General features: G+C 32.4%; 1 protein-coding gene across 8 annotated transcripts in view; it reads right to left on the bottom strand.

Moving 5' to 3' along the window:
• Positions 1-12,599, bottom strand: part of EYA4 (EYA transcriptional coactivator and phosphatase 4) — a 315,711-nt gene that overhangs the window by 59,339 nt on the left and 243,773 nt on the right. For 5 of the 8 annotated variants that reach the window (XM_072643383.1, XM_072643385.1, XM_072643382.1 and 2 more), the window contains 5 exons: positions 7,825-7,891; positions 5,077-5,219; positions 4,819-4,962; positions 3,327-3,406; positions 277-460 (listed from right to left, as the gene is read on the bottom strand). In XM_072643383.1, coding sequence (XP_072499484.1) covers positions 277-460; positions 3,327-3,406; positions 4,819-4,962; positions 5,077-5,219; positions 7,825-7,891 — 618 coding nt within the window. The remainder of the gene's footprint in view (positions 1-276; positions 461-3,326; positions 3,407-4,818; positions 4,963-5,076; positions 5,220-7,824; positions 7,892-12,599) is intronic. The other 3 variants (XM_072643389.1, XM_072643387.1, XM_072643388.1) reach the window with 1 other exon arrangement.

Genomic DNA, 12,599 nt, shown 5'->3' with positions numbered 1-12,599 from the left:
AGATAAAAAAAACATTTCTAGCTATGACTCTGGCTGATTTGCTGAAAGGTTCATTCCTTTTTGAAAGACCCACACTCATATCAAAACTGTTGCTTCTATGGTTAAAATCTCTTTTAATTGTTGTTCAACAAAATTAAAAATTCTCTTAAAATATCAAAATAAGTGTGAAATCTGACCTTATATACTACCAGGGTAACCATCTGAATGATCTCAGTCACTGTTTTGAAATATTTCCCACACTTTAGTATATACAACAAAAATATGAAAGTATTTCACCTGAATGGAGATCTGTACCTGGTTGACTAGTTAGGCCAGGGAGAGATTCCTGCAACTGATAGGTTGATGAGGATGAAGATGTGCCATCAGCTGTATTATTTGAAGTCATATATGCTCCATATGTTGATGCAGAATAATACTGTGCATATTGGTTTTGGCCAAAGGCTGTATAGGATGGGTAATCCTGAAACAATAATTGAAATGCATTAACTGAAGACACTGCTGCGATTGGGGTTCAGATTTTCTATATGCACCACAAAGAAGTACAGGAGACAGAATTACCCTAGTCAAGACAGCTACCCTGCCATACTAAAATGAATCTGCAATCTTATCCATGTGGGTTCTTCCTAGACTGGTACAAATAATAACCTATTCGATACCTTCTCAGTTGGGGAAATGCCTGTCCATGCCCTTCCATAAATCTTCCATAGATGATCTCCATGTTGAAGGATTTCCTCTCTTTCCTATTTCATGGATACCACTCTAGCATCTGAGAAATCCTAACCAGTCAAACTTTTTTTTTTTGTTTCTACTGACTTCAGAGGAGCAGATGGGGGCAGGGGTAAGAGAAAGAACACTGGATGTCTAGCAAGGAGACCTATGCTTCAGTTTCAGTTCTACAAGTAATTACCTGACAGACCATGGACAAGTTACTTAACCTTTCTGGCCCTCAGTTTGCTAATGTGTAAAATAGAGATATTAGAATTTGCAATATCTACCTAAAGGTTATGTTAGAGAAAAATTCTTTAAAGCTATAAAATGCTATAGCTTGTAAAGTGCTATCTTCTAAATATACTCTATTACTTCACATCATTATATTTCAAATTAAGCCTGTTAAAGTAAAGACATTTTTGGTAGATATCTTCTACTCTCAAAGGTGATTAACTATCCTGAGCAGCAATTCTAATAGACTCTGGGGAGAGAGTGTGAAGAAAAGTAAGAGTTTAAAAAGACCTGAGGATCTTCATAATCTGTTCACAAATACCTGAGATCCTTATCCACACAAAGGAATGTGACTTCCTTTCTCACTTTTCACTTAGACATTTTAATTATCTACTGGTAATTTCTTTCTTTCTTTTTTTTTTTTTTTTGATGGTGAAAGGAAGGGGGGAAAAAAAGGAAGGAGATGAATGAGAGTACCACATTTGATTTGAAGTCTCCCCCAGGTTTAATGTCTCACAATTAGAGTACTTAGTGAGACCTTTGTTTCATTAAACAAAGGCATACGTGTTCAAATGTTTATCTTTATGAGGCTATTTTTGCAAGTACTGGTTCTAATTTTTGACTCCAGGTCTAAAGGCAGATGGAAAGATTTTGATTGTCTCTCTTACTGGAGAGTGTATCTATAGAATAAAAAAGGGGGGATTATTACAACTTCTCTAAACAGCTCTTTTATTAAAATTATTTTTAGATGATCATTTTACACTAAGATTTAAAGTTTTATTTTGAATATGTTACATTCTCCAAAATATAGGAAAAACCTAATTAAATGCCATTTCATATATTTTTAATTTAATTCTCTTTGTATTTTCATAATTTAATTTTACTCTTTCATTTTATGTCTTTATCTCTTCCAACGGGTACCTCTCCTTCCCCCACTATCACACTCCTACAAAACAAACAAACAAAAAAACCCAAACCAAACTAGTCACAAGAACAAAGACCAAAACAAAAGAAATAAGTGCAGTCAAGTAGAATGAGTCAATTTATTGGCCATGTTCTAATGACTTGTGTTCCCTAATTTTTTTTCATATCCATGATTTCTATGTTATTGTAATCATCCTTAAAATAATAAAAATAATTCCTTAGAAAACAATAGATATAATTATGTTAGTAATAGGAAAGAGAAATACTTTGAAAGTATCTCAAACATATTAATATGGCAATAATTACACAAAAGTCCAGTGAAATCTACACTAAAAGCCTACTCCAATTCTTCACTTTATCCTGGAGGCTCCCTTTGACTCTTTGAATTCATACCAGCAAAGTACAGGCTCTGGCAGTTTGTACCAAGGTGATAACAATGACAATAAGCAATAAATTTTGAGTTTTGTCATGTCTGAGATGCCTGACATCTGAGTACTAGCCTAGCTAATTTGAAAAGACTCATCTTCAGGATGACCATAATGTGGTGAATGTTAAGCTACAGTAATTCTTTTATTTGTTTCATTTTTTTAAGTTACAGTAATTCTTGAAAACCATTAACTGAGTCTAGGGTTAGTTACAGCCTTAATTGGGACACAATCAGTACCATTACTAATGAAATTATGTATAGGTATGCATGTGTTTATACAAAATCTTTCTAGCATATGCTAATATTTTATTTATTCAAAATTCATTTTTCTGACAACTTCTGTGACTGGAAGCATACCTGGGAACCAGAAATCAAAGAAATAAACAAAAAATACCTTTATACAAACAAAATGGATATCAATGACCCCTACACTTACAAAGACCATTCATCAGGTCCTCACAAAGAGGGCATTTTAGGCCCTCACTTTGAGTCTATCTACTCTTGATTTACCCCAATTCTAACAAAACTGAATTTTTTCTAAGTTTTTAGCAGGCATTAGAATGAGGAGGAATGTTAAAGGCACACACTCAAATTCCACTGAGAACTGAGAGTTAACAGCTTGCCAACATAGGAGGAGAACAATGAGAGGGAGCGTTGGTTTGGGAGCCAGAAGGTTATGGTCTAGCACAATAAATCATATTTGTGATAACCCTGGGATATCAAAAAAAGTCTAAATTATGATCAGCATTCACTATTTAAGATGTCAAGGGGCTATACAATGCATTTGGGGGAAAAATGAATGAAAATGAATAAAATATAAAAGTTTGATGTCTTAATAGTAGAAAGCCTTGGACACTGATGAAAAACTTTGTATCCAAGAACAAAATCATTCCCCAGAATTTCAAATAACAGAAATATCATTGTACTGAAAACTCATTTTTAAGAAGGCAAATCAAATATTAATATGCGGCTATTTTGTAGACTGAAAAATTTTCACTAAACATGTAATATTGATTAAATTTAAAAAAATTCATACCTGCTGTGAACTACTGAAATTCGTTGAATTGGAAACAGAATTATTTGCATAAATAGTAGATGATGGTGCAAAACTAGAACCTAGGAGTAAAGAATAAACTATGTTTTAAAATTATTTCTTACAGTATATGTAAAAATATCTCACTTAAAAACTACACAAATTTTAGTTAAAACACCAATGATTATTTGTAATTTTTTATTACATAACAAAAGGAAACAATTCCAACTTTAGCACATTATTTTCTACATGGAAATTTAAAGAAAATATTTTAAAATATATTTTTTCTATATCAATATAAAGTGTCTATTCTGTACAGAGTTTATATTCATAAGCATGAGCATTTGGGAATTCTACTGTGTTATCAAAAAAATCCCTTCAAGGCTTAAGATTCATAGACCCTAAAACACTCTAAGCTCCAAGGTCCTGACTCAAGTGAGATTGTTCATGATAAATTGTAAGAGATAAGTCATTATATAAAAATATATTTGTATATTATATTCATTTTGACTACAAACGTCAAATATACACATTTTATCCAATTAATTATTTCTGTTGTTCTTGTCTACTAGGAGGTATGGAAATAAAAATGGAAACAAATTTAGAGTTGAGAGAAAGATAAAGAGAGGGAGAGGGAAAGAAAGACAGGAAGATGACATGGAGGAGAGAGGAATGGAGAGAAGCTGACTGATAAAACAATTCATTTTAGTCAAAGCAATCTGATTTTTTACAGTTTAATTAACTAATTGTTGAATTGACTATTGAATACAGATATCAGTCAAAAATTAGTAATTCTGTTTACATGATTTAAAATTAAAAATTAATATTGAAGAAAATAAAAAATAAGTCTCTTGGTAACAATATTTACACTGTACTACCAAATTCTTTTTGCAAGTACCATATAAAAATCAGAATTACCCTCTCTTAAAAAAAGAAAAAAATCAGAGATTATGGACATCGAAATAAAAATCAAATGATCTTTACAAAATAAAACAGAGTTGAATATTTGTGAAAAGAAAAATGGAAATTTTACTTAGATATTACATTATGGATAAAATTATTTTACCAAGGAAAAATAAACCACATACATGAATATTCCCTGATTATTATAAAAAGTTGCTCAAAGTTGTTAATCTAATTTTGGAGCTAACAAAAGAGCATTTGGGACTTAGTAAATAGTAAAAAATGATTTCTGTTATGAATATTTTAGAGATCCCCAATGAATGCTGAAAATGTTGATGGATAATTTTGTCATCACTGGTTTGGAGAAAACTTTGCCTGGACTTGGGCTCAGGGTGATGTCTTATACTTTAAACTTTAGAATAGATCAGTTTTCATAAGGTACGTTTAAAGCTTTTCCTCATATTTCTATCTGTTTCTTGTCTTATGTGATGAACTTTTGCAAACACCATAGAAAATGTCCTTCTATCAGAGACTTTATTTCCCTATAGCCTATGAAGTCATCTTCTGCCGTGGTTAGCACATAGCCACTCACCTGGCATTTGGTAAGAATAGGGTGTTTGGCCTGGCTGGGGGGTAGAAAACCCCGGACTGTAACTGAGGCACCCCGTCTGTAGCGGTGACTGGGTTTGTGAAAGTCCACTCTCCGTCTTGATGCCTGGCAACATCACACCTAAATCTGGGTGAGTAATTAATGTTGAAAGCAATTTAATAACTTATTGAATCCTTTGTTGCAAATGGCACAAGCAGTCTCCCACTTATAATGAAAGAATAGAAATAAGATGCAAAATACCGTAAGTGGGTAAGCTGTAAGGTTGTCCTGTCTGTGAGTAGGCTGTGTACACTGCTGGCTGTTGCATTCCTGAATACTGAGTCTGTCCGGCATAGGCAGACATTGTTTGAGCTGCTGGTGTAGAAAGAATGTGTGGATAGGGCCTAAATATCAGAAAAATAGCATTACTGTGGCAACAAAGACTGCATGTTCATTAAAACAGCTTATCAACTTTCAAATAATAAAACATTTAAAATTCCAAATGAGAATTTGTCTCTTTAATTTGCACAGCTAGGTGGTAGAGTGGAGAGAGCACTGACCTGGAGTTAGGAAGATCTGAGTTCATATCCAGCCTCAGATACTTACTAACTATGTGCTCTGGGCAAGTAACTTTAACCCTGTTTGCCTCAGTTTCCTCACATGTAGAATGAGTTGGAGAAGAAAATGGCAAACCACTCCAGTATCTTTGCCAAGAAAACCCCAAATGGGGTCATGAAGAGTTGGACACAACTGAAATGACTGAACAGCAATTTTTAATTTAATTGTATATTTTGTGGTGCAATGGATAGAGTATTGGACTAGAAGTCAGGCAAACTGAATTCTAGTCGTGGCTCTGCCACAAATGAGCTATGTGATCTTTGTCAAGTCTCTGATCTTCCCTAGAATTCAGCTTACTAATCTGACAAATTAAATTGTTGGACATGATGATTTTGAAGTTTCCCTCTAGTGCTAAGAGATTATATATGCATGCACACATACATACATACACACATATGTGTATATATATTGTTACCAGCATTGGCAATAACATAATAATTCTCCATATTTAGCATGGGCTATATTTCATTTGCACAAAATGCACAGGTTGAGTGATATGATCATGATAGCACAGTGTTATACCTTAGATGCTTCCCACTTTTAGGGTCATAACTTTAATTATGTTAATAAACCAAAAGTTAGCTGAAAAGTCCAAAGCAACAACACTATAAATTTTTATGAGCATATTATTCTCTCTGAAATATTAAAACTATATATTGTGGTTTGGGGTTAGAATTATTTTATAAATTCTTATAAAAAGGTCATTAAAATGAAAAAAATGTAATTCTGCACTACTTAAGTTTTATTTAAAACAAAAATTAAGATCAATGTTTTACATCAAAAACTTCCCATGGATAATAAAAGAATAATGTATACATCTCTCTATATGGAAATGCCTAAAATTTCATATCCTTAAGGTAAAAAAAAGTAAGATTAATCTTGCATTATGATAGATTGCCTCAAATAAGGACATGTCAAAATGCCTTATGGAATGAAGTCACATGCCTAAGCTATGTGTAACCCAAAAGTCTGTTTCTCTTAACTTTTCCATTCCCTAGGTACACATGCAATTGAATACTTGAAGTGTGAGACAAAAGAAAAGGGAAAGAATTGCATTACAATTTATTCTGCTCCCCCTTAAGGTAACGACTATATCTGGTTATGCAATCCTTCATGCCTAAGAAAATGACAACTTTTATTTATCTGTATTATTACTTTCTTAAAAAATAGTCATAATGAATTTATATTGATATATTATGAGTGTGTATGTGCACGTGCATATGCATGTTTGTGTGTGTGTGTGTGTGTATGTATGTGTATAAAATCCAAATCCTGGGAACTCAGAGTTGTTTCCAGGTAAATCTAGATTTATCTCTTAAACAGTGTTAAAATTCAGTATACATGGTATAATGTTAATTATATTATTGAGAGTTAAAGATCTTCGGCACCAATTAATGAGTCTAACCACTAAACTTGATTGGGGAGATTTGTTTTGTAGGAAGGCTCACACCCTTTGTTAATTTCTAATGAGGCACTGGTTCTTGAGGGTTGTGATGCCCTTTGACTCCTAGAAGTGTATATGTACTCTGAGGTGAGTTTACTCTTTGAAGGCGTTTGTTTGGCCTCCTGGCTTTGAAAACCCAGATGTTGGTGCTTCTCTCTCTCTGGTAACTGTGTATGTATGCAATGGTCAGACAGTTGGATCTGTCTATTGGTCTATGATGAATGTATTGCTTATGATCATGCAGCTGAAAGCCCTGTCTGTTCATTTTTATTTCTCTGTTTCTGCTTTCTCTGAAGTTCTTAGTGCTGACTTTTTCCCCTGAACTAAGTGAATGATATATGTGCTCGATTAAAGTAGGTTGTTGACCTCTGAAAAGTTGCTTTCCTTTTAGAAGGGTAGATCCAAGAACCTGTACAGCAGGTCCTCATATGTATGCCAGGGTACTTGCTGTTACACGTGGAAATATCTGAAACCTGACAATCCAACTGTAGATCTCCCCCCTCCCCCAAATACAAACTGTCCTCAGAGAATGAAACATAACTAGAAGTCTGCCACAATGCTTCAAACCAATAATATTTTAAAAGATTTAGTTATTCACCAAAATGTTCATAATTCAAACAGTAAAGTCTGAACTTGTAACTGTAAAGATGTTTATGCTTGATTAAACATTATATCTTTAAATTTAATTGAATATAACATGCCAGTGTTGAACCTGTTTTGCTAAAAACTGCATCATCTACCAGAATTTATTACTTTTCTTAGGACAATATGGACATTAACATTTCCAAAACAAAATTATACATCTAGATTTGCCCAGCAGAACTTCATGAAGCTTTATCTTTAGTTACCCTACCAAATATTTGTAATCTATAAACTGAGATTTTTGTAAAATCATAAAACAATTCTGATTAATTGTTTTGACACTCCAGAAAAAAATGATCACTTACTTGGAGGGATATAACTGTGGGGAATACTGATGAGTTGATCTGGGACTGTAGCCACTACTTGTTATTACTGCAAAACACACAAAAACAAATAATATGTAAAAAGATGCAACATAAATATATCTCATTCAGGTACATGATAACAATTTTAATGAAATAATAAGTATTAGCATTAAAATTTATTTTAGCAATATTTGTTATCTCAAGTAACAATTCTCTTCAAAATTTCTTTTGACAGTGATTTTTAATACTGGCACTGAATACAGGCATTCAAACTCCTCAAAATAAGCTTTCCTCCAGAGGAAAATGTTTTCTGAAAGCAACTTGGACAAATCATTTGAAATCAATATAGATTTCTGTGAAAGTAAGTTATTGAAGTTTCACAAGCAGAAAATGTTACAATTTATCACAAATATTTATTTTAATATCAAATGAAGAAGCAGTGAACAGTTTCATGTGTATATCTATTCCAACATCCAATTTCCTCCCCCAAATTGAAGTTTACAAATGTTAAGCTTTTAGTGTTCAAATTTTGACTTAGTTATATTCAGTTTTGCCTTGCCATTTTAATCCATTATGTAGGGAATTAATAGTTTGGGATAGTGAAAATCATTCCTTAGCCATAAGCACACATGCAACATTTTAACATAACAGTAATGGTAACACTTTAAAAAAATAAAAGCACAAACTTTTGATAATACAGTAGCAGTCACTTTTGCCATGGTATCTCTAAGCTATCAAAAGAAATACTCTTCCAAGAAGAGTTTAAAGTGTGATAGTCAGATCTTATTTATATTTCATCCATGAATACTTCCCCAAACTGGACTAATTCTAATAGTTTGGAGGCTTCTTTTTCCTTTAGCCATGTGTCTTGACTAAGACAAATGTATTCCAAATACATGTACACTAAAGTGTTGAACCAATCCCTTCAGAGCAAATCCATACTGGGTAAACATACAGAGTGTCTTTATTAGGACATCTGCTGTTCATTCACTTTTCAAAAAGATTAAAGTAGTACACCGTGTAGCACTGGAATTACTTTAGTCTAATCAATCATAGTTATACTTCAAAGTACTAAATCCTTCCTAAGTTGTTCATAATAATACCAGAACCAAACCTTCAGAATTGCTTAAGTGACAAATAGGTTTAGGTTCCTAACTATTTTATGAAACATGATATATTTCTACATCCAAATATCATTAAGGGACCTTGTGATCTATTGCTTTATAAGCATGTAGAATTTAACAGGTTTAAAGTACTTTTTTTTACATTTATGCCCTGAATCTTTAAAGTACATTTAAATAGTTTTTAAAGCAATGATGCAAAATCTACCCTTCCAAGAACTCTTTGAATCAGATTTGAAAAATTAAAAAAAATATTGGTCAGTGGTATTTTGACTAAATGATAATAGTTTCAGCAAAGCAACAATCATAAATGATGTTTTATGCAATTTAAAGTAAAAGAACCCTTGCATTATTCAATTTTTTTTTTACTATCAAGCATTTAAAATGACTAAGATTTATAATTCAACTCTTTTAAGAGCAAAATACTGTGTGTACCATAATGTGGGAACTTAGTAAATACCACCTAATAGTATGGCATGGAAAATTCAAGTCTAGCTTATTTGATGCACATGAGAGAATTTTAACCCTCCTCTAATTATGCCTCTGACATTTTTTAACCAAAAATGTGAACAGATGAAACATCATTATACCCACTTGTCTCAATGACTAATTGGCAAACTTGAAATTTATGTGTTTTAAAAATCCATTTTTCTCAGCTTTGGAAAATATGAAGCTTTACTGCAAAGCTGTGGCAAAAGATGGATGGATAGAAATTTAACAACAGCTAAATGAACTTCCCTTTTCCTCAAATAAGACATCAGTAATGTTTGTATATCTTTATATATGCGTACATTCACAAATATTACTGCAATCCCATATATATTGAAATTAAAGACTACTCTGCTTTTCTTTCCTTTAGCTTGTGAATCTAGACACCATTTTGAAAATGCTCCCACAGGAGTATCAAGACTCAGATAAAACACAATACCTTCTACAAGAGTTTTTTCCTGGACCCCCAGGAGCTGATGCTTCCCTCCTAAGGCTATCTCCACCGCCTCTGTAAGTAGCTATATTATCAATTTGTATGCATGTTCTCTCCCATCAAAACTGTAAGCTTATTGAGGGCAAGGACTAGCTTTATTTCATCTTCTTTTTCTTTTCATTCTTTCTTTCTTTTTTTGTATCCCCAGTGCTTAGTAATGTACCTAGAGACATAGTAAGTATTTAATAAATGCTTATTCATTAATTGATTGAAGACCTAATTATAAATAATCTAATTTAAAATATAAAAGCATCACACATTTCTTTGTTTGTAATCTGAATACTTAACTTTTCTTTTGCCTGATTAAAGATAAGATGTTTACATGCTAAGTGTCATCAGGTGGGCAAAAGCAACACATGATCTTTAAAAAAAGCAAACATATCTTGTTCTACTTCACCCAGACATAAAGGTAACTAATACATGGGTCTAAAGCTAATGTGATCCTAGGTATGTGACTTCATCAAGTCGAGTCTACTTGGATAAGTTGTCCAAATTGAGGGTGTACTTGTATAATTCTGCCAATAGCAAACATCGCTTTAAGAGAATGTCTTCATTTCACATTTGCCAGTGATTGACTCTGGGACACTGACCATCGCCTTCATGTTTTGTTTTTTTTGTGATAATGAAATTCCTTGCTATCAAATAAAGTGAGTAAATTTAGCCCTTGACTAATAAGTTCTGAAAATGAATTCATTCAATTCTCCATAATATCTTTAGCTTTGGAGGCAGATGTCTTATAAATTCAAAGTTATATAAATTCTAGCTCCATCACTCAAAGGAGTATATGACCATCAAAAATTCACTGAACTGTTTTGTGATTCAGTTCCTTCATAAGTAAAAGGGGGATAATACTTATACTATTTCAAGGAGCTGTCATGAGAAAAACGCTTTGCAAATTGTAAAGTACTATTTAAGTGCATCATCATCATCATCATCATAAACAGCTAATAACTTGGTATTATGATACCAAATTATATTGGAGAAGTATACTGAAAGTCAGGATAGCTCAAGTATGCTGACCATAAGATTTTAATGCATCATGAGGTCATATACATTTATCTGTCAATTGTAACACCAGTTCATATAGAATGATATTATAATAAATGGATCATGTTAAGGAATCAGGAGACCTGGTTCTGCCACTGAACTATCAATAAGATGATTACAAGCACTTACTGAGGTATCAATAAGTTATTCACAGCTATTAACGTTAACATTTTAAGTCCCTTTTTCTTCATTTGCAAAATGAGTTTGTTGGATTAATTTCCATAGGAAGCATTCTGATAATTAATATTATTATAGGATTGTATTGTTCCATATTCTAAGTGACTTAAGATGCTAATTAATTACACTATCAATTCTATAATTTTATCCTTCCCTTCCTCCAAAATTTTGCATAGATATTTGCTTAGCTTGGGGGATTATATTAATGTTTTCCAGTAGCAGAAAAATGCAAGATTAATTGCTTATTGAGCTGGTAGAAAATATCATGAATTTATACATACATGATTTATGCTGTTTGCAAGTATGCTCTATCTGTGTTTTTACAAAATTTTAATTGATTTTCTGACATCTGCATTCAATGCATTTTTGGGACAGAATTTTCTTTTTCAATCTTAGTGTTAACAACAATCACTAACATTTATATCGTAATTTAAGATTTACAAAGTGTTTTATAAATATTAGCTTGTTTTGTACTTAGAAGAGCTCTGGGAGGTAGATGCTATTGTGTCCATTTTAGAGATGAGGAAACTGAGGTAAGTAGTAATTATGTGACTTGCACCAGTTCATAGAGTTAGTAAATGTTGGAGGAAGGATTGATCTCAAGTTTCCCTAACTTCATGTCCAGTGTTCTGGGCAAATTAACATTAGATATGTAGAACAATGTACTGATGAGAAAACTGGGTCTAGGGTCAGGAGACCTGGTTCTAATAGTGCTTCTGCCACTAATTATTGTGCATGAGTAGTAAGTCTCCATTTATTTTGATACTGAAATTCGGTGAATATCATTTATATCCGCTAGCTAGAAAAATATGTTATTAGGTCTTTTATTTGTTGAATGTTGTAAATTTTCATGGCATAAAGCATAAGTACATTAACATACACACACACATACACACATAGCTCTATAAAGATACAAGTGCATACACATATAACATCCAGCCAAATTCTATTACTTTACTTTATATGTTAAATATTCACCTTCTTAGGCAATGTAAAATCCATTACTTTCAGAAAGAACTAAAAGAATGGCAGAGTAATTTAACTTTCCTTTGTAAAACTTTGGACTAAGTCAGCTTATTTGCTAACCTGCTGGGAGTTACACAGTAATTTACATTTAAAATGGGCTGATGTTTACAGTTATACTATTGTGCTCCTTGATGCATTAATATTAAAGGTAGCACTATCCAATTTAATGTTCTAATGCAAGCAACATGTGCTTTCCTGCAGTCCATTAACCTTTAATACTTTTCACTCAGCTGCTTACAAAGAGGAAGTTTAAAAAAATCTACAGAGGAAACGAGGTTACTTAGAAAGGATCAAATGGATAATTTTACATTCTGAGTCACGGATAGAAGGCAATTTTTATATAATTTAACTATCAATGATGGAAGGATAAAGTTTATGATTAGCACAATCCACTTATTAAATTCATAAAATTTTATATAAAA

This window comes from Notamacropus eugenii, chromosome 2 (genome assembly GCF_028372415.1).
Source record: "Notamacropus eugenii isolate mMacEug1 chromosome 2, mMacEug1.pri_v2, whole genome shotgun sequence".
In the NCBI taxonomy this organism is placed as follows: Eukaryota; Metazoa; Chordata; class Mammalia; order Diprotodontia; family Macropodidae; genus Notamacropus; species Notamacropus eugenii.
Note: the sequence above shows the minus strand (reverse complement) of the source record. Positions and strands in the feature narration are given on the sequence as shown.